At 40.7% G+C, this 23,010-nt stretch overlaps 1 protein-coding gene across 4 annotated transcripts in view; it reads right to left on the bottom strand.

The window, feature by feature from the left end:
- DIP2B (disco interacting protein 2 homolog B) overlaps positions 1–23,010 on the bottom strand; it is a 224,118-nt gene that overhangs the window by 117,685 nt on the left and 83,423 nt on the right. For all 4 annotated transcript variants that reach the window (XM_032348169.1, XM_032348170.1, XM_032348171.1 and 1 more), the window contains exon 2: positions 699–770. In XM_032348169.1, coding sequence (XP_032204060.1) covers positions 699–770 — 72 coding nt within the window. The remainder of the gene's footprint in view (positions 1–698; positions 771–23,010) is intronic.

Below are 23,010 nucleotides of genomic sequence, written 5' to 3'. Positions count from 1 at the left end.
GGGACTTTGACTGCAAAGGAGAAATTAGAAATAAAGAAAAAATTCTTTATAGTAGAAGTGATTAAAGCAGAAATAGATTATCAAAGGAAATCCTCAAATCTGAGTAACTTTAAAAAAATATGATGACTTAGAGACAGACAGCCTTGCGTATAGGCAAAGGTTACAGCAAGCTCTCTGGAATTAAGCACACCATGACTCAGGACTTTCTGACATATAAAGAACCTACCATCTCTTTGCAGAAGGAATAAGGGAACCAACAGAGAAGTTTATTAGGGTTCTTACCCCCATATCCTCAAGTATTGCAATCCTTGAGCTTCCCTGCAATACTTAATCTGTCCTTCCTTTTTATCTTTGCTGCCCTTGCTCCTCACCACCAGTTTGTGCTCAGGCATAGGCAAGATGCAGTTTTTCCGTGACCTGGAATTTTCTGCCATTGAATCATGTCAGCTATGCACATACACGCTACCACCCAAGCTCTGTGTAAATGATTTGATGACTTAGGTATTTTAAAAGTGCCTAGCACACAGCAGATGTTCAATTAAGATTCATTTCCTCCTTTCTTTCCTTCCGTTTTTCTCTCCCTCATGGCGAGAAAGGGAGGGAAAAAACAGGAACCAACAAAAGACAGATCTTCTGTTAAGATAGCATTCTTTGGGGTAAAAATACTGAAAAGGTTTAAACCACTTCTCATTGCCTACCTTGTGTCTGCGGGATGTAGGGAGACAGGAGTTTTGACCTTTTCTTTTCGTATCCCTTCTGTGTGATGTCCCCTAAAATAGCAAGAAACAGAAATAGGTTATGCATTATTCTTACTCTGTGGTTGTTCACTGTAAAAATAAAATTAATTACAGAGTGTTACAGAATTACCACATAGAGAGTAGAGGAAAAAAAATATATAGTTCTTTGCCAAGGATTTTGCTATGTGTGATTTCCCACCGTCTTGGAGCTGACTTCTTGTGGAAAATTGTAGGGCTTGTCTCCACACCAGTCTAGCAGAGCAATATGCTGCATACCATGTCAGAGATTCCCGAGTTCCTAGGCACCCCTCGTTTCCCTGGTATTTACAACAGACCAAAAGGAATGCTGCAAGGCTGGCAGACAAATGGTCTCTCCAAAGTTTCAGTCTGACCACATGAATACAACTGATACAGGAGGTACTCAGCAATATTACTATATGGAACCACGTAAAATCAAAAATCTAGTTCAGGGGAGAAGTCAAGGTTCAGGCACTGGGATGGGATACCCATAGGCCTTCTGCATCCTAGTACCTATGCTTGAACCAGGGTTGGAATTCCCATATTCTCTCCCCTTGGTTCACTGGTTTGTATTATTTATGTACCTGGATGTCTTACAAGGTTAAATTTCTTAAAAAAGTATACACAAAGGACAAGTATACATGCAACAAATGCAACAAGAATGAGCTGATTAACAGAGGAAAAAAATGTGGTGGAAGTGCCAAGAACTATGCTAGGTACTAAAGAAAAGGTAGCAAATGAATGGGCAGAGAGCAGGGTGAAAAGGAACAGGAAACACAGGAGAACAAAAGTGCATTCAAGGGAAAATGAGTAATTCAAAGCTGGGGGGATAAATATATGTTGTGAGTTGATATGATAGAGCATTGTTTTCTAAAAAAAGATTTTTTTTTTTAATTAAGAGAAAACTTTATTTTAAAGTCAAAATCTAGTATAAAAAGCAATTTATATACTAAAACTTCAACACAGAGACTTGAAACCAAGGGCAGTGATTGTCCTTGGTTGTTGTTAGCCTCAGCAGGGGACTGATGGAGTAGATAGTGGGGAGGTAGCAGTGCTCATTGAGGGGCTTAAGTAGGGAAGGCACCCTCTAAGACTGTGGAGTTCAGCAAGTTAGTTCACTCCTCCTGAGGAGAATGGGACCAAGAGTAGAGGCCAGACCTGTTACCCCAGCTACTACAGTGATCTGGACAAGTTAGCAGTAGCCTGAATTAAAGACAGTGGTAGAAGGGATGGAAAGAAATCAATGGATTAAGAGACACATTTGGGAGAAATACTGGACAGGATCTGGTGACTAGATGGGTACGTGTGAGAAGGTTTCTGGCAGATGGTGGTGCTATTCCATGACAGAGAAATACAGTAAGAAATGCAAGGTCAGTGGGCTGAAGAAGCTGAGTTTAGGGAAAGCCCATGAGACACACAAAAGGACACGTCATCCAACAGCTGGATATGTGTATCTAGAACTCAGGAAAGAGAGAGGATTTTGGAATCATGAGGATATAGCTGAAAAATAAACTGATACAATCTCTTTGAAGTCATTTGGTAATTTCTAACAAAATTTTGATTCAGCATCTGCATTTTTAGGAATTTATTCAATGAAATATTCACAACGGTGCACAAAAATCAAATAAGAATATTGCCCGACGTATTTTTTGAAATAAAAAAACTGGGAGGGGTCTAGATACTTACATTATAGACCATCTATGCCAATGGCTTTCAACTGGGAGTGATTTTGTTCCCAATGGGACACCTGACAACACCGAGATATTTTTATCACAATGAGAAGAAGGGGTACTACTGGCATCTCAGGGACAGAGGCCAGGGATGCTGCTAAGTCTCCGGACATGCACTGGACATGATGAAGAACTATCCAGGCCAAAATGGCAAAAGTGTTAAGGATAAGAAACCCTGGGTCTACCTAATAATAGGCTGGTATTCCAAATATACTGGCACAGGAAGATGTCTAAAATATACAAAGGGTAAAAGGCAAGTTGCAGAACAGTAAGTATTACAGATCTAATTTTGTAAAAAACAAATAGGTAGGTTTCCATATATACAGAAAATAGTCTGGAATATAATGTATATAAACATTAAATTAATGTATACCCTTGGGAAATGGAATTATGAGGGGTTTCACTTGTTTTATATACTTGAACAGAGTTTGATTTTAAAAAGACTAGATGATTTGCATAATCTCAAAAATAAAGATTTCTTTCAATTAAGAATGAATGGTTCTATAGATATGTATTTGTAAGCAGTAAGATGATCACAGTATGTGTGTATAGATATATGCATATATACATGCATATATATATATACATATATACACACAGATTTATAAATACATATATAAAACAGGGAAAAACGCAAGATACTTAACAGTTTACATAGTATTTTTAATTTCTGGAATAACTTCTTTTACACACACACACACACACACACACACACGTATGCACAGAGAAAATCTGGAGTTTTATACACCAAAATATTAACAGTGGCTAGCTATGGCTTGCAAGGTTATAGATTCATTTTAGCTTCTTTTCCTTTTTGCTATCTGTATTTTCTCATTTTTCTACAAAGAACATCCATTATTTCAAGAAGCAATATTTAAAACTACAATCACGGGTGCCTGGGTGGCTCAGTGGGTTAAGCCGCTGCCTTCGGCTCAGGTCATGATCTCAGGGTCCTGGGATCGAGTCCCGCATCGGGCTCTCTGCTCAGCAGGGAGCCTGCTTCCTCCTCTCTCTCTCTCTGCCTGCCTCTCTGCCTACTTGTGATGTCTCTCTGTCAAATAAATAAATAAAATCTTTTAAATAAATAAATAAATAAATAAAAAATAAAACTACAATCACAATTACTTACTAGACTGCACAAACTGAATCACAGTGGCCCTTCATCTCGGCTTCTTTAGTGAAAGAAGAGAAACCTACCATGCATTTTTTTGGAAAAAGAAATCAAACCTTGTCGAATTAGGAAACTGAAGAGTTTAGGTAATCTCCAATAATACACACAACTAACAAGAGATGTGGCAGCCTACCAAGGAAACCCCGCTTAAAAAGAGGAAATCAAGTCTCTTATTACAAAAGAAATAATAGAGCATTCTCCTGTCCTGTTTGCCACTCAAAAGTTTCCCCACTTCCACTGTACACACATACCCCACTCCCTGAAGGGCAAAAAGACCACTTTGGGCGGCTCAGAACATATCTGATAAAGTGAAAGGCCTTTTTAAGCTTACTTCAGGGTTTAGTGTCTCAATCGTTCACTGCCAGTAACTAATCGTGGGACAAACTGGTAGACTTGGTATCCTGGACATGAACCAACAACTAACCATCTCAGGTTTTGAAAAAAGTCAACCAATGGAGTCCAATTCAGCCAAGACAATCAGCCCCATAAGACCCATAAAAAAGCAAACCCACCTAAGGAGACCTAGAAGATGAACTGCAATGAGAATGTAAGGACTATGGTGATGAGCCTTTAAAATGTCCTCCCCCTTTTCTATGACCACAAGACCCTGCTCAAAAGGCACCTCCTCTGTGACACTGGCCACCCCTTCATCACTTTAGTACCCCTTCAACTCTGCACACACCAGGACAGCACCTGGCACATCACCGGTACTGTGTTTGTGTCCACATCTGTGTCCCCACTAGACCCCGCACTTGAGAGCAGGGACTGTGTCGTGTTCATCTCTGTAGCCCACCCACAGTCTGGCACAATAGACCCTTGTTGAATGAGTGACTGAATGAATTAGTAAGGTGGAGGCAGTGAGAGAAGAACAAATCAGAGAGACGTGTGTACTGCGGTGGAAAACAGGAAATAGGAGAAAGAGAGGGCTTTACGTTAGCAAGAGCTGAAAGGCCCAGGGAAAAAAATATATGGAACCAAGTTTACTGAAACTGGACAGCCAGACCTCAAAGGTGACCAGAAAAACGGCTCCTGGCCTGCCTGAAGGGGGTAATGTAGTCCATAAGATCACTGGGCATTAAAAGCTGCAGGAACTGCTCCAGATATCAATGCTTCCCTTAGGCAGAGGGCAAGACTAGACCGAAGGACTTTAGTTAGCCCACCTAACTGAATTTGTTATTCCACGTCTCTGTCACTGCCCACTGACAGACTGCGCTCTTACATTCTCACCACTAGTAGTCAACCAGTGTTTGCTACACTAAAGCAACATTTTCCAAACACTCAATTTTTGAGAATCACCGGAGGACACCGGAGGAACTTGTAAAATACAAATTCCTGGGGCATGTGGGTGGCTCAGTCAGTTAAGCAGCTGACGCTTAGTTTTGGTTCAGTGCATGATCTCTGGGTCCCGGGATGGAGCCCCATGTTAGATTCCCTGCTAATCAGGGAGTCTGTTTGAGGAGTCTCTCTCTCCCTCTTCCTGTCCCCCTGCTCTCTCTCTAAAAGAAACAGATAGGGCACCTGGGTGGCTCAGTGGGTTAAAGCCTCTGCCTTCAGCTCAGGTCATGATCCCAGGGTCCTGGGATCGAGCCCCCACATCAGGCTCTCTGCTCAGCAGGGAGCCTGCTTCCCCCTTCTCTCTGCCTGCCCCTCTGCCTACTTGTGATCTCTGTCTGTCAAATAAATAAATAAATATATTTTTTAAAAAATTAAAAATAAAATAAATAAATAAATTTAGAATTTTTTTTTAAAAAGTTCCCAGCCCCCCACCTCCTGTATTTCTAATCAATGCCTTCCAATGAGGTTGGTTTGTTTTTTTTAAGTTTTATTTATTTATTTTTAAAGAATCCATTTATTTATTTATTTATTTATTTATTTATTTATTTATTTGCTTGCTTGACAGAGAAAGCACACACACAAGCAAGGGAGGGGCCGAAGGAGGGGGAGAAGTAGACTCCCCAAGGAGCAGTGAGCCCGACACAAGACTCGATCCCAGGACCCTGCGATCATGACCTGAGCAAGAGGCAGACGCCCAACAAACGGAGACACCCAGGCACCCCGCAGTGAGTCTTGAGAATCATGTCTGCAATGTGCTGGGTGACTCTGACTTCATGTGAGGAGGGGACAAGAGAAGAGGGGAAGAATGCTGCCTGAGTGAGAGACAGCCTCAAGGGACAGCGGGAAGGGGGCTCACAGACAGTCATACCACAGGCATTCTTAGAACAGATTTTTTTTTGCCATCTGGCATATAAAACAAAAAGGAGTGCTATAACCGTACCTGTATAAAATTTGCATTAAAATGGCACAGATCTAAGTTAAACCTGTTGTTCAAGTTTTTTGAGAACTAAACAAATAAAGGATTAGCCTTCCCCTCCCACTAGGGTAACGTATTTCTCTGCCCAGAGAGGGACTTCGAAAAGCAGCTTTTTAGGGGGGTCTGCAGCCCCCAGTGGCATGAAGGCTCCCAGCCTGTAAGGAGATACAGGGATCCACATGACTTAGGACTGTCCAGTTCCTAGGTATTACCACAATATACTGAATAGCCAAAAACAGACAAACAGAAAGATCCATGTGTGCGGTGGAACCTAAAGGAACTATGTCCCCAATTTCCCTCCTCACCTACCTGGAACCAACGAAAGCAGCTTGGCACAGGCAGCCCTGGAATCACCTTTAAGCAGAGTGAAGAGGGGGCTGGGAAGAGGTGCGTGTGAGCATGCTGGCCAACCCTAGCCTCTTAGAGGTCAGCAGTGAGAGGAGTAAGAGTCGTCTACACTGGCCGGCCTTTTGAGAGTCTACTTACACAGACGAGGAGGCACGGCACTGTGGTCAGCACTTGAAGAGTCAGTGCTAGAAAGAACTACTTCTGGAGCACAGCCTTGCCACTTCCTCTCGATAAGTCTCAGTTTCCATGTCTGTAAAATGGGTAATGATAACAGCTATCTTGCTAAGTTTTTAGGGTGACTGAGACTACTTGGAATGGGGTCTGGGCTATAGAAAGTACCAGTATCAACGAAGTCTTAGTGAAAGCCTCCTGAGGCGTACCCTACTTGCCAGTTCGGGGTAGGGGTGGAGGTGGGCAGCTAAGAGAGAAAAAGGAAGGCAAACAACATGGCGAATACTTGGTAACTGAGCGCTGTGGGAGAGAAGCACAGCAGATACAGCCCAGAACTCAGAGGAAGCAATGTGAGCTCTGCCTGGGTGGAGAAAGGAAAGCCTTACAGAGCAGGTGACATTGTGGCTGGAGTCTGGCCTTTCATTCTAATACCAGAAATAGGACATAAAGTCCTAATGATGCAGTCATTTAGCGGTTTACTTGTTTTCCTCTGCTGCTGACTGGCTCTGTGTGGATATGGCCACGTTTGCGGATTCCTCTAGGATTCTACCACCCAGAGAGAAGCAGAGCAATGTCAAGTAATTTTCAGAGATGACCTTGTACAAGCACCCTGAGCAATTAGGTGCTAAATAAACACAGGGCTTGGGAAATTCCAGAGGGTCACCAAGTGGTAGATATGTATAATCTAGATAGAGAGCAAGGATTACAGTTCCAGCCATAAACTCTTTCTGCTCCAGTGGAAATAAAAAGGTATGTGCCACTACAGCTCTGCCTTCAAGTCGTACCTATTCAGTTCGGGGTGGCAACGGTTTGCTGGACTAGGGGTGTCACAAAAACATCTTTGAGCAATGAACGGATGACATGCAGAGTGTTAATAAAAAGGTATCTATGTCTTTAAGAAGCTCCTGGTCTAAATAAAAGTGACAAGTGCTACGCTAGAGATCATGTACAAAATTCTAAGGGAATAAAAAAATAATGGTAATAAAAAAAGAATTATAATACTCCAAGAATAGATAAGTAAGTAACAACTCATTGAGGGCTTACTACATATAACAGTTTCTGTTCCAAGAGCTTCGCAACATCCCTTATAAGGGATGTTCAGTCCCATTTTATAGGTGAGGCTACTGAGCCACAGCAAGTCTAAGCTCCTTGTCTGGCAGGCATGCCTAGTCGGCGCTATGTTGAGGATTTGAACCCAGGCAATCCGGGCTCCGGGACCCCTCCTCTTAAATTCTACCCTGTTTTCATTTTACAGACAGAAGCTCTAAATCTGGCCTCCAAAACTGGGAAGACTTCACAGAAGTTACTCTTAGGCTGGGTGCTGAAGGATGACAGGACTGTTCTCAAACCCACAGCTGTGTTAGAGGACAGCAGACTTGGAGCAACGGAAGGATATAAAAGCTGTAAAGTCAGTCTCTGAAGAATAGACAGCAGCCTGACTGCTGCTCCCCGAGGCCCTGCTGACTGTGGGGACTCCTGTTGGGCCCCAACCTGGATGCTCCAGACACTTACAGTTGAAGGCTGAGCCTCATCTCATGGGTCATCAATTTACTTCTTTCTTAATTAAATGCCTCCATATAACACAACCAGCATTCCACCCTTCTAAAATACTCTGATATTGATTCATCTGATCTGCCTAAAAATCCTCTTCAATAAACAGAAAAGACATTATCTTTACTACAGAATAAGAAACTGAGATGTGAAAAAGATAAAGGGCTTAAAGATACACAGCAAGATCAGAATCTGGGTCTCTGGCCTTTTCTTATTGTTCTTTGTCCATTGTTTATTTGTAGGTGGCCCCCAAATCAGATGCAATAAAAGTATAAAACTAACCTATTGTTCATAAAATGAGCAACATGAGATAAACAATTTTTCTGACTCACTCCAAAATATAGATGACTTTCCAGAAGGCATTAAAAATCCACCCCCACCTCCCCCCCCAGCAGGACCCTGCATGAATTGTCTCTTTAATTATCTTTTAAATGAGACAGCCAACTGTGGAAACCGGGTCCAACTGCAGTTAAAAAACAATCAGCAAAAAGTCATTATACATCATTACTAAATATTCAGCTAACAGAGAATGTGGCCTTTCTTTTTTGTTAAGGAGTAATTAGGAAGGAAAGAAATGAGAAACTAAGAAGAAAAACTTCTAGAGTCATTATCTCCCAATCTATACCTGTATCTAATAACTCCTTCTATCCTCTACTTAACAACTCTTAGACCAGGAAGGTGGTACATGTTGGCTCTTGCTGGAGATGGGGAACTAGGACTGGGGTTATAGACATTTATACACCAGACATGTAAAGAGACACCTATAAACAAAGAGCCAAAAATATAGCTGAGCATGTGAATGAGGTAGATCTTTGCAAAACTTAAAAAGGCAAAGGATTTGGATCCTATCCCGGAGACGCTGGCTAGAAGACCAAGAACAATTTTTATTATTAAATTTTATCATGTTCTCCTTACAATTCTATTCAATGAATTACATACACCAACCACCCACCCTCCAAATAGCCTCCTTTTAGAGGTAAAGATTCACAACAAATGTGTATTTTTTTCTTAAAAGCACTGTTTTTATTTACACAGAGTCCTAACCACTTCAGCTGCAGGAGTGGGAGAGGTTTGCAGTGACACAGAACAATGGCCGTATGCCTTAAACCAGCTACAGGGCATTTGGCCTTTGTCTTTCCTTATTTTTCTTGCCATATCTGAACTGAAAGTGGCCAACAGGACTCTAAAGAATTAAAAACCCTGAACTGTTTCTTAAAATTCCTTGTAGTTTCTTTCTACACACAGGTAGAATTAATTCTATGTTGAGAGAAGAGTGAAAGCTACAATATTTTCAGCTTAGTGAGAAATCAATCTCTGTTAAAATACTCCAATCTGCTGAAAGAAGATGAGAATTTTTTTTTTTAAGATTTTATTTATTTATTCGACAGAGAGAGATCTCAAGTAGGCAGAGAGGTGGGTGGGGAAGCAGGCTCCCCGCAGAGCAAAGAGCCTGATACCGGCTCAATCCCAAGACCCTGAAATCACCACCTGAGCTGAAGGCAGAGGCTTAACCCACTGAGTCACCCAGACGCCCGATAATTTTTATTTTACTGTAATTTTTCTTTTGAAAACAAAAATCAATGGTTCTAAAAGTCTTCAACTGGCAGCCTATAAAAGCTATTGTCTTCTTTTAACTCAAATTTGCTAATCTTACAAAAGAATTTCAAGGAAATTAACTTCAAGACATTCAAATTTCCATTCTCAGTTTATGTTTTCTCACCTCATTTAGGACAGTAACTAGACATTTTCCACGTCAAGAACTTGAGATTGAGCCCAGATTACTTTCTTCCAAAACTCAAATCATAGAATTGTTTTGGCTGCACAGTTCTGTTTTCTAGGTCAAATATATATGACTTCTTACAGATGGTATTTCACCTAAGGCATCAAGCAAGTTCAAACAAATAAAAAGCAACAGAGTAAAAAACACTTGAAACACACTGAGAAACTGAACTCAGCCTGACTACATGAGCAGGCAGCTGGCTCAATTAATCCATCTAATGCAAAAGGTATGTTCATCTGTCCATTAGAAAAACTATGTCTGCAAATGAGAAATTTGCTATACAAATGACCTGGATGTTGAAATACAGCAGGAGGAATCCCTGATATGGTCTGGTCCGTAGGAAAAGCATGGGTTCTAGCATGAGGCAGGTCTGGGTTTGGACCCTGAGTCGGCCAATTTACTGGCCCCATGACAAGTTCCTGAACAAGTCGGCCTCAGTTTCATAATAGGTGAAACTGGAATAACGCCTACCTTGAGTGCTTATGATGAGTCTTAAATGGGAGAATAAACGCACAAGTCCCTGGCACAGAGCACACATTCAACTAGTTTTAGTTGACACCACTCCAGTCCCAGCCCTACCCGTAAATCCCAACAATAGCTTTAGCCTTAAAAGGGTGATCTAGAAAATTCGGGATTAGGTTTTCTTTAACAGCAACAACAACAAAGAGGAGTGACTGCATTACGTGTCTCTAAAGACACATCAGGGTACTAGATCTTTAGCAGTAAGAGCCAACAAAATTAGTTACTTTGGGGGCTAGCAGTCTAAAAGAAGAAAAACTGACATCAAAGGGGAGGTACAAACATCTAAAACAGAAATGAGCAGAGATTAGTTAAAATGAATACATGTAAATTTATGTAAATGAAATAGTGTCACTGTGCACAAAACAGGATCCCATGCATCTAACTATGGGTGTTTTGACAATTTAGGGCTAAAACTGCAAATGCCGAGGGGGAAAAAAAAATCCCAGAAAAAGGGGGTTTAAAAAAAAAAGTAATATTTTTCTAACTTCTCTACCCGACTTTTATCTTTATGTTTCCTAGAGAAGTCAGGAAACTATTTCTTTTGAGAACAGCTAGGTGTATCACTCTGCCTTTCTTCTGGTATCCATCAGAATAATTTTTTTAAAAAACTAGGCATAAGTAATAACAACCACACCAATCACTGAATCTGAAGTAAACAGATCACGTGTTAGGCATTCCTTATCCATGATATAGAAAAAATGAACAACTGCTCAAAATCTAAGTATGTCATCTTGCAGGTGCAGAAATAAGTGAAAATTTATAAACAGATGAAGAATTCTGTTGGTAGCCTATTCATACCAGAAACCAACGGCACATGGGGGAAAAGTGTAAGTAAGGAGAACACTGCCACGGCTACAGTGTGTGGATCACAAAATGAGCAGCTCCTCTGGGTCAATGGCAAGGGCTTTTCCAGTGAGACAGAAAACAGATTATCTTTATGTGTATGACACAGATTTATGATCTCAGTTTCCAGGTGCCAGGAGACGTGTTTTCTTCCCTAGTTGCTCCAAACCAGCTCTCCGGGTCCTGGACAAGCCACTGTACTTCTCTGGGCCTCACTTTCCATATCTGTAAGAATGAGGATCCAATGAGCTCTACATCTAAGGCTGCTTCTAATCCACGTTTGCTGAATGTCACTTGCCTGGCATTATTATGTATGGCAAGTCAGGGCCAAAGGAAGATATCCAGTAGGCAATAAGATAGATGAGCTCTAGGACAGACATAGATGGTTCAGCATCAGCGTAGGAGGTGGTAAGTGAAGGCTTGGGTGTGAATGATATCATCAGAAGGAATGCAGTGTGAGAAAAGACAGCAGCCAGAAAAGGAACCTTGGAGAAAACGAATGTGTAAAGAATGAGCAGAGGAAAACTAGATGATATGGGGGCACAGCAGGGACACCAGAAGGGAATGCAGGGAACTGAGGGAGGGAGGAGGAAGAGAGGAGGGAGAGGAAAAGAGAGAAGAAGACCAATACCATACTGTCGCAGATGTAAAGTAAGGACAGAGAACTAGCCGCTGGACTTGAGAGCTAGATCAACAGGGCCCTAGACAAGAACAGTCCGAAAGGAACAGTGAAGGAAGAAGACAGAAATATTTATAATACTGAAGAATGGCTAAGAGGTGAAGTGAGAGTAATAGAGTCTTTCTTACAATATGTTTTGTTATAAAGTGAATGAGATACGGGGCAGTCCCTTACAGGAAGCTACAGAGTCAAGGGGAGTGAGTCTTTTTAAATCTTTTTCTTTTTTCTTAAAAAAGATTTTGTTTATTTATTGACACAGGGAGAGAGATCACAAGTAGACAGAGAGGCAGGCAGAGGGAGAGGGGGAAGCAGGCTCCCTGCTGAGGAGAGAGCCTGATGCTGGGCTCGATCCCTGGACCCTGAGATTATGACCTGAGCTGAAGGCAAGGTTTATTAACCCACAGAGCCACCCAGGAGCCACGCTTTTTTTTAAAGAAGGATAAATTTGTATGTTACAGAGAAAGATCTATTAGAAAGAGGTTGAAACACTGACTCAACCAATAAATACTAACATCTTCTTACCTGCAAAGTGCTACTTTAGAGATATGAGACAGAAGAGAGCAGACACGGCCCTGAAACTTAATCACGGTCGTGAAGTTCACAGTCTAGTCTCTTCCAGCATAGAGACATCTAAAAGCAATCATGTAATTAGTGAGCAAATTATAAGTGGGCTAAGGGCTTATGAAGAGGCCGTCCAGAGGGCTGAGAGACCTCCGACAGAGGCAGACATAGTCCTCTGGACCACTGCAGGCAGCCTAGTCTAGGCAGCTGGGGAAGGCTGCTCTGAGGAAGTGACATTTAAGCTGAGACCTAAGAAAAACAGAGATGTCTAAATATTTTGAAAATGAAACAGGAGCTGGGGGCAGGGGACTATGGTCCCACAGTGGTATGCTTCCATATCCCCCGTGAAGACCGTGAATGGGGTGGGTCTGGGTGGCTGGGAGCACAGCTGAAAGCCAGTTCTATGCAGCAAGGGAAGATGAGATGGGGCTCTGGAGGCAGTGGGAGCCCAGATCCTGCAGGGCTCTGGATACCATTTGAAGGATTCAGGATTTTACTCCAAATAAGAGAGAAAGCCACTGAAGGCCTTTAAGCAGGGGAGGCACACGATCAAATACAACAAAGGGACAAGGTAACTGACAAAGACGAAAATTCCTGAAGAAATTAGAAGGAATAAGATCCAGAGCTGGGGGCATGGGCTCCCTCATGGGTTAGCTCCAGGGCTTCCCAACCTATGCTGTGAATGCGGCATGTGTCTTCCATCTGTGAGTGCTCTACAGGTGTGGAAATGTTTATTCTCAGCCCTTGGGTCCCCCAGGCAGAGAGCTTACAGGATCTGGAAACCCTGGGGCAGTCACCTCAAGTAGGCAAACAGCCTGTTCCATCCTGTTGGACTGAACAAATATTATCATTTTCTGTGTTTGTCAAGATGCATGGAAGCCTGGAAATATTGTAGGACTTTAATATCTCTTTCTCTAAGAAAGGAAATGAGTTTTCGGTCCCAGTTTTCGGTGACAAAGTGAGACACAGGGAGACTGCGACCCGCAAGAGGTCACACTGAGAGAGCCAGCTTCAAACGAGATGGTCTGGCTCCAGGGTCCAAGCCTTAATCACTACTGAAAGGGGCCTCCCTCAGGCTCTCTGCGGAGAAGGACTGGAAGGCTGGAAGAAAGGGTTTTAGTAAAGTCGCTGAGTTGCCACTAGAAGAGTGGGAGGCACGTGCTCTGAAGCTGAGAGAGACTACAGTCTGGGCTCTGCCAGTTAGTTGTCAGCCAGTTGTGTCTGAAAAAGCTAGTTAACCTCCCTAAGCTTCAATTATTTCAACCATAAAACAAAAATAATAGAACCTAACTCTCTGTTATGGGGATTAAAAACACAATACAAGCAAAGTTCTTAGTTCCTGGCACAGAGTAAGCCCTCAATGGCATCTGCCGCTCTAATGGCAGAGGGAGTGAACTAAAGAAATGGACAGTGCGCCAGGCAATGCCAAGGGCTCAGGGAGATAGAACTTTTAGTAGCACCAATTTCCAATTTTGTGACTTTCCCCAGCAGTCCCTGCAAGGCGGCTGCTGGTCTGAATAATTTACAGCTGGAGTTTAAGAGCAAATGAGGATGAAAGAAGGGAGGATGATGGGATCCAGGCTAACAAGTATTTACTGATCAATAACCAATCAACCAACAATACTTGTTGAATAAAATGATTTGCAGTACTATCAACCTAACTTCTATAACTTTTTAAAGCTTCTAGAAGAAATACACTCAGGATCCATGGCAGAACACATCACCCTCCAAAAGAAATGACAAGATTCCAAATGGAGAGAGCTGAAAGAAATCAGGGAAGGGAAATCGGGAGGGTATATAAAGGTTCCCCACCCAGGCCAGCTCTCCTTTCCTAGTTCCCACACTTGCTTTGCTTTTCTCACTCTGAACCCATTAAAAACAAAACAACAACAACAAAAAACTATTAAAGACAAGGGGCGCCTAGGTGGCTCAGTGGGTTAAGCCTCACCTTCGCTCAGGTCATGGTCTCTGAGTCCTGGGATGGAGCTCCACATCGGGGCTCTCTGCTCACCAGAGAGCCTGCTTCCTCCTCTCTCTATGCCTGCCTCTCTGCCTATTTGTGATTGCTCTCTCTGTCAAATAAACAAATAAAGTCATAAAAAAAGAACTATTAAAGACAAAAATCATGTAAAGGTGATAAAGAATAGAGATGACTGAAGATTATCTTATGTTTGAGAAGAAACACAGAAAATTGAAATTTTCCTGGGCCTCCTAAAGGCCTGGGGAAAGAGCAGAGCCTGTTAATGAAAGGATTATTCCTGGTGCAGGGAGAGGCTTTGGGGGACTTGTTGACAGAAGCTAACGGGGCAGGTCTGTTGGAAGAGTGACCGAAGCGATGGCCTGCCTACTAGGGGCAAGAGGGAAAGAGGCCAAGGGAGGAAGATGGAGATGAAGAAAACCATTAGAGGTAGTGGTGGGGAGGAAAAGGGTGTTCTTAAATCCAAGAAGGTCCACCCTAGATCAAACATTCATAAAAGACAGCCAGATGTTGCCACTGGTTCCTCTTTTACCATGGCGAAATTTAAAATAACTAACTGCTGGTCATTATTTTTAAAGATTAAATAAAAACAGCCCATAACTCTCAATGCAGCCTCAGCAAAAGAATACATGTTCAAAGTCAATAATCCTCAGGGATAGAGGCTTTCTGCGCAAGGCTAGAGAAACAAGCAAAAAGAATAAAAACGATCTTGCAGCTACATAATTTGCAACAGAGAGCTGCCAGAGCATTTCAGTAATCCAAGAGCCGATATCCTTAGCAGTTAAAAAAGCAGAGTGAAAGAAAGAAATACAATGAACTGCTTAAGGATTCTTTTTTTTTTTTTTTAAGATTTTATTTATTTATTTGACAGAGATCACAAGTAGGCAGAGAGGCAGGCAGATAGAGATAGAGGAGGAAGCAGGCTCCCTGCTGAGCAGAGAGCCCGATATGGGGCTCAATCCCAGGACGCTGGGATCATGACTGGAGCCGAAGGCAGAGGCTTTAACCCACTGAGCCACCCAGGCGCCCCTACTTAAGGATTCTTATAAACTACCTGTAAGTTTATAAAACACCTATCCACCAATGTTTAGGAGCTGTAACTTTTGGTTGGCTGGTAAATGGAGTGTGCGTGTGTGTGTCTATTGTTCCCCTAGAGATATTTAAATCTCCAATATCATTACCAAAAAATCTACTTCTTTCCTGTAGTTTCACTTGAAGGGGAAAAAAAAACAATAACAAATTCCTTCCTAAAATAGCAAAGACAACAATGCGAGGAATAATACTTCAGAGTTTGAACAGATATTTCCTGTACTTCACTCAATGTACGAATCACAAGCAAAATTAGGAATTAAAGGGAAAAAAACACCACAACTGCTACATACCCTCAATAACAACAAAAACAACAACAACAACAACAAAAACAAGTACACCATTCTTTGTCTACTCTTGTCCCTCAAACAAGATACCACCCCGCATCTGGATATAGTATTAAAAAAAACCTCTGAATACTGTCAATATATGAAATGTGAATATTAAGCAGGATAGATACTCCTCATGACAGTGGTGGTAGTCATAAGAAAAGCCATTATTCCACAATAAATGCTAGAAATAATCAAATGCCAGTGTTCAATTCTATAGCTATACACGTAGAATTTTTTAAAAATTTATTAAAATTCTTGCATTACAAATACTCTGTCACTAAGAATTTGAAATACTATTTCTTTATTCCCTATCCCACTTGAAATGTGCTTTTGTAATACAGTTTTTTCAGAATGATGATTTTTTCAGAATGTAATTATGTTTTAACAGAACTTGAAAGATGAAGAAACATCATATCAAAGCCAAGTATAAAAGAAAAAAAAGCCAAGTATAAGCAATTTGTGTGCCAAGGGGTTAAAGGAAAGACAAGTACCGCTATCATCTCTTCTTTTGTCTTACATAATAGAATTTTTAGCTGGGCAAAACAACTACTGGATAAAGACCACATTTCCCAGTCCCCTCACAGTTAGGTGTGGTCAAATAACTAAGTTCTGGGCAATGTGGTATGGACAGAAAAAATGTGTTACAGCACGTCCTCTCCTTTTCTCCTTTCCTGGTGGCTGAACTGGGATGTTGGTAGTTAGCCATCACGAACCATGCGCTGACAGACAAATTCAAGGATGGGAAAGAAACAAGACAGAAAGAGCCCAAAGCCCAAAGACCTCATGAAGCAGAGTTGCCAAGCTAATGCAGATGACTATGTGACACAGAAATCAATCTCTAACTAGTTAAATACGTGTTATTTGGGATCTGTCACATACAGTCAAATCCACAATCCAACAAATACATGAGATGATTTCCAGTCAGTGGCAGCAAATAATTGCTGCTATTTGATGTCCTTACCACACCCGTTGTAAGCCACAGTACTTAAACTTTTAAAAGTTCATTTAACTGTTATATAGGTGAGATATACCCTTACAAATTTTCCAGTGTTAATCCCCTTGATAAATCTTTTCTCACACCATCTTAAATCATGAGATTTTGAACTATGCTGAATCTTTACAAAGTAAATCTGGTTTACTTATCTGAAAACACAATACTGCAAAGCAACTCTTAAACTAATATAAAATTATCTAAGTACACACATTGAGAGTCTTGGACTGGATTCATCAATACATTGTACCAGCGTTAATAGTTCTAATAGATGCTGTTTCCATGAAAGGTTTTAGCACAACTAAAATTTCTGCATTGTACTGTTATTTTTATTCTTGAAGTTAAAATGGCAAGTATTTGATATGCTAAGAGTTCCCCCATAAAAATGTTATCTCAATAAACTATCAGTTAAAAATAGAAAAAAATCTGTGTGAACACAATTCCAGTTACTAATTTGCCAATTGTTGAAGAACTACAGCCTGGAAATAAGCAAGCTGTTTGAGGAATGATGGTCTTCCTCTGTTTTCAGACTAAAAGCTTGCTGTACCACAGCCACTAGGAATTCCAGGAAATTCTCCAAGTTTAATCATAGCAACTCTGCTTTTACCAATTACCCTTGATCATGCTTTAGTATAAGACTGTTTCTGAACTTGGGGCACAAGGGTGGCTCAAACAGTTAAGAGTCTGACCCCTGGGGCACCTGGGTGGCTCAATGCGTTAAACCTCTGCCTTCGGCTCAGGTCCTGGGATCGAGCCCTACATTGGGCTCTCTGCTTGGAAGGGAGCCTGCTTCCTCCTCTATCTCTCTGCCTGCCTCTGTCTACTTGTGATCTCTGTCTGTCAAATAAATAAATAAAATCTTAAAAAAAAAAAAAAAAGAAAGGAGCCTGACCCTTGAATTCAACTCAGGTCATGATCTCAGGGTTGTGAGATCAAGCCCTGAAGATTCTCTCGCCGCTCTTTCTAAAAAAAGAGAAAAGAAAAAACAAAAGAAAAAAAAGTGTTTCAACAAAGACCTTCCCCTTAGTTAACAGATTTTAAAACTACTGAATATATAACTAGTAGTCCTAGGGAATAGTCTTCTTTTCAGTAGTTGCAAAGAAATGCTGTCAGGTAAAGGAAAGGAAAAAAGATAAATCACTGGGAGCAGCACCCTGACTGGCTCAGTCCACAGAGCGTATGACTCTTGATGTCAGGGTTTTAAGTTGCAGAGAGTTTACTTTAAAAGAAAAACAAAAAAGATAAATCACTGGAAAGAACGGATTTGATGAAAAGAAGTAATGAGATTATCCTAAAAAGATTTTTAAAGATTTTATATATTTATTTGTCAGAGAGAGAGCAAGCAGTAAGCAGAGGGAGAAGCAGGCTCCCCGCTAAGCAAGAAGCCTGATGCGGGACTTAATCCCAGAACCTGGGATCATGACCTGAGCTGAAGGCAGATGCTTAACTGAATGAGCCACCCAGGTGTCCCTTAAAAATTTTTTTTTATTTAAAAATCCCTGGATCTTCCATACCTGTATGATCCTCTAGATGTCAGACAGGTCTAGGTACTGAGCCTGGCTCATCACTTAACAGCGATGTCTCTTTTACCAAGTTACTTAAGGTTACAGATCCTTGCTTTTTCCATACACAGAATGTAGAAAGCCACACTACCTCACAGCATTATTAACAAAGATTAAGGGAGATAATGTAAGTAAAGCTCCTAGCAGAGCACTTAATCCAGGGCCGACACTCAATAATTGTTAGTTTCCATCTCCACCCACTCTGACCCTACTACCAACCATCAAAATCTCAGAATGAATTACAAATGAAAGGGTTCTTGATGTGGGTTGAACACTTTTTTGCAATGGATGATACTTATGTCGAAGACTGGCTAAAAACACTTCTCTGGAGAAAAACATGCATTCACAAAAATTTGCATACAAGCATGTTTACAGCAGCATTATTTATAACCAAAAAGTAGAAACAACCCAAATGTTCATCAGCTGATGAATGGATAAACCAAATGTGATATAGCCATACAAAGTAACATTTTTTTTTTAACCAAAAGAAGGAATGAAGTACTGACACATGCTACAACATGGAGGAACCTTGAAAGCAATATTCTAAGTGAAAGAAGTCATTCACAGAAGACCATATTCTGTATGATCCAATTTATGTGAACTGTCCAGAATGGGGAAGGATGAGAAGGTACAGGGGTTTCTTTGGGGGTGATGAAAACATTCTAGAATTAGACTGTACTGGAACTTATTTAAAAATGCTGAATTATATACTTAAATGGGTATGTGAACTACATCTCAATGAAGCTTGAAAAAACTAGGAAATGCTAATTCAAAACAATATATGCACCCCTATGTTTACTGCAGCATTAATTATAATAGTCAAGACATGGAAGCAATCTAAGCGTCCAATGACAGATGAATAAAGAAGATGTGAGCTATATGTATGCACACAACAGAATATTATTCAGCCATGAAAAAGAATGAATCAATGGCCATTTGAAGTAACATAAATGGACCTAGAAGGGATTATGCTAAATGAAGTGTCAGACAGACAAAGACAGAAGAAAGACAAAGACAAAGATTTAAATGATACATGGAATCTAAAAAAAGACAAAACACTTGAACAAACAAGCAGAAACAGACCCATAAACACAAAGAACAAACTGATGGTTGCTGGTGGGGGAAGGAGGGATGCGCAAAATGGGTGAAGAGGCATGGGACATATAAAGACTTTCAGATATGGAATGAGTAAGTCTTGGGGATGATAGGTGTAACGTGGGGATATACAGTCAATGGTATAATAGCATTGTATGGTGGCAGATGGTAGCTACACCTGTGGTGAGCACAGCATAAGGTATCGAGTTGTCAAATCACTATGTTATACACCTGAAATGAATACAATATTATACATCAACTATACTTCAATTAAAAAAAATAAATAGAGGTTGGCTGGCTCAGTTGGTGGAGTACGCAACTCATTGATCCTGGGGTTGTAGGTTCAAGTACCATGTTGGGTGTAGAGATAACTTAAAAATAAAATCTTTAAAAAACAAACAAACAAAATAAAGGCTGGACATTTTAAAAAAGTAAACAGCAAACAAACTACACTGCATCTAAAATTTAATAAGTCAAATCAAAGCTATTCAGAATATACTCCCATCTAGACAATAAAGTACACTGTGAGTATGAGTATATAAACTTTTATGTCAAGTACAGGAACCTTTAGCAGTTTGTCTTGTTATTTCTTTCTGTTCATTACATACAATGGATGCCTTATCTACTGCGCTTCTAAAACTGCATCTGCTGTGTATCCTACTTGGGAGAAATGAGAAGAGCCACTCAATTTCCCATGCAGCTTAATTCTCTTGTGGAATGCTAACTGATATATGTTCTTTTTAAACAAACAGAATACTTTGAAATTGACCACACATGAGAACATAAAGCAAGTTATAAAATTTTTAAAGAACTGGTATCATACAGACCACTTCATCTGTCAACAATGCAATCAAGTTATAAATCAATAAAAGACAACTCTTTTGGGGGCACCTGGGTGGCTCAGTTGGTTAAAGCCTCTGCCTTCAGCTCAGGTCATGATCCCAGGGTCTTGGGATCAAGCCCCCATTGGGCTTTCTGCTCAGCAGGGAGCCCATTTCCTCCTCTCTCTCTCTGCCTGCCCCCTGCCTATCTGTGATCTCTGGAAAATAAATAAATGAAATCTTAAAAAAAAAAAAAAAAACTTTTTTTAAGAGCAGCCATTAAAATGGTCTACTAATGTGTCATTTTCTGTATGTAGTATGCCATTACTTGATATTAGTACCTAAGGAAATGGGCTGAGGTTGGATATATGTTTGCATACTGTCAACATATTTCCTTGGTAAGTTTAATACATTTGTTCCCAAATAAATAAATAAATAAATAAATAAATAAATATGTATATATATAGTCAATCATATTTAGAAGCATTAGAAAATCTGCTATTTAAAGGATTCATGGAGTAAACCTTTTTGTATTATAATTGTTGCCTAATTCATCTGTAGCTAACTCTTTCAAAAGTGTATTTAGCAGAGTATTCACTGTTCACTGTACCATCACCATCTGAGAGAGTACAACCCATCAGGAGCTTGCATGAGATGCAAAACAATTCAGAGAAAGGAATTTGGTGCTCTGGTCAGTGCCAAGGTCAACATTTCCCCCAGTGTTCTTCTAATTCAGCAAGCCAAGGCCTGGAACCAGTCCATGGCTTTATCATTGTGGATTTATCCTTGGGCAGTTCCTGAGAAAAGACCTCCACTGGGTCCTACCCAGGCAGAAATATAGGCTTTAAGCACCTAAGGGGACCAACAAGCTTAAAAACTGAAAAGACAGCCAATAATCTTCCTCATGACTAAAACGGCACATACAGAACTCTCCCTTCTCCTTTCCAGGCTCAATGTCACTGACCAACTTGAGCCTTTTTTTAAAAGACTCCATTCTCAACTAATATATCTGCTTCTTATTAGACTAGGCAGTGGTCAGACAGAGACAAAACTAAGCATCCATTTCTGTGCTGTGATATCCTCTCTTCCCAATTCCTCCATTCTGCCTAGGCCTCATTACCAACCTGGATGTATCTTCTGCACACTGTATTCTTCACTAATTTATAAAAAGGCATGACCTTGTCTATTTTTCCCTTTAGACCTACATCACTTGTTTATTTGCTTCGGAAAAACAGTCATTTTAAATATTAAATTAAATATTGAATTTTAACTAGATACCGATTATATGGCTAAGACATGTATTATTAAATTATATAAACTTTAGTACTACCATTCACAAGCATGGAAAGTCCTGCTTTATTTCTGCCTCCTCATAGATTCCTAAGAGGGAAGAAACTGGGAACTACCTCGGTAAATTAATGTAAGAGCTTCAAGTTGGAAATATATGAACCTGCTCAAGGCTGACAAGGGGGATTTCCAGAACTCCAAGAGCTCCTTTGTGATCCAGCCCTGGGTGACTAATAACAAGAGTGAGAGAATTTTTGCTCTCTGATCACAGGATCAGAACGCTGAATTATATAATAGGAGTAATAACTGTGACAAACCAGGATAGGACCGGGCAGAGAACACAGGGTGAAGATGATGCCTAGCATCAAAATTATACGCAGACAGATTTGGGTTCTTTAGAGACTGAGGCATGAGACAGGCCAAGATTTAAGTGCTAGAATAAATATGAAGCAAGAGGTGGTAAGAATGCAGAGGAACATTATGAAGACCAACAAAGACAACCTGCAAGATGCAAGAGAAATGGTCACTGAACTGGCTAAGAGGTAAAACCCAAATATACAAAATCATAGAATATTTTATATAAAATATAAAAAAGCAAACATGATGCTTTGGTGAACCTTTCCCACACATTTTGTACCGTCCACGTAAGGATACAGAAGCATGCACATACGTATGTGTTACTAATCTCAGCTCTCACTCAGCCAACACTGATGGCCTGCTAGGAGTCAGGCACTGGTCTAGGCACTTGGGGAATGACAGAGCAGACAAAGATTCCCTCATAGAGCTTACACTCGAGGAAGAGACAGACAATAAACCATAAAGATAACAGGGAGACAAGTGACACAGAGTGTCAGTAAGTGGAAAGTGCTACAGAAAAACAAATTAGAAAAAGGAGCTCAGACAGAGGAGGGAGGCTGTAGTATTTGATGGTAATCCAGAACAATTCACATTTGACAATATAAAATCTGAAGGAGGAGTTAGCCATGCAGACATCTTGGGGAAGAGCCTTCCAGGAGACACCTTCCAAGAAGAGGAACTGAGAAATATAAACATGTTTTAAGCTTTAACACTAGAAGCAAGCATCAGCCTTCTCCTGAACACCTCTCCTTGGAAAATAATTTTCTGAGGCAGCTAAAAAAAAAAATAAATTGGAATGCCTGGATTTTATAGAAACATTTTAAAACATTTTAAAAAGCAAGCCACCAATTTAAAATCCAATCAATTAAAATGGTTATCTAAACAGATAAGGTGACTGCTCTCCTGAGCTACTGAGATGGAGGGGAGTGGGGGCGGGGGGCGGTGAGCTGTGAACTGCTAATGCCAGGCCAGGCTTGCAGGGCCTATCCTCCCTGCTCCTCTGTTAAGGCCCGCTCCATGTGGTTCCCAGGGAGAGATCATCACACTGCTATCAGACTGCTCCCCCACAAAGGAAG

This window comes from Mustela erminea, chromosome 6 (assembly GCF_009829155.1).
Source record: "Mustela erminea isolate mMusErm1 chromosome 6, mMusErm1.Pri, whole genome shotgun sequence".
Taxonomy (NCBI): Eukaryota; Metazoa; Chordata; class Mammalia; order Carnivora; family Mustelidae; genus Mustela; species Mustela erminea.
This window is presented reverse-complemented; position numbering and strand designations above follow the sequence as displayed.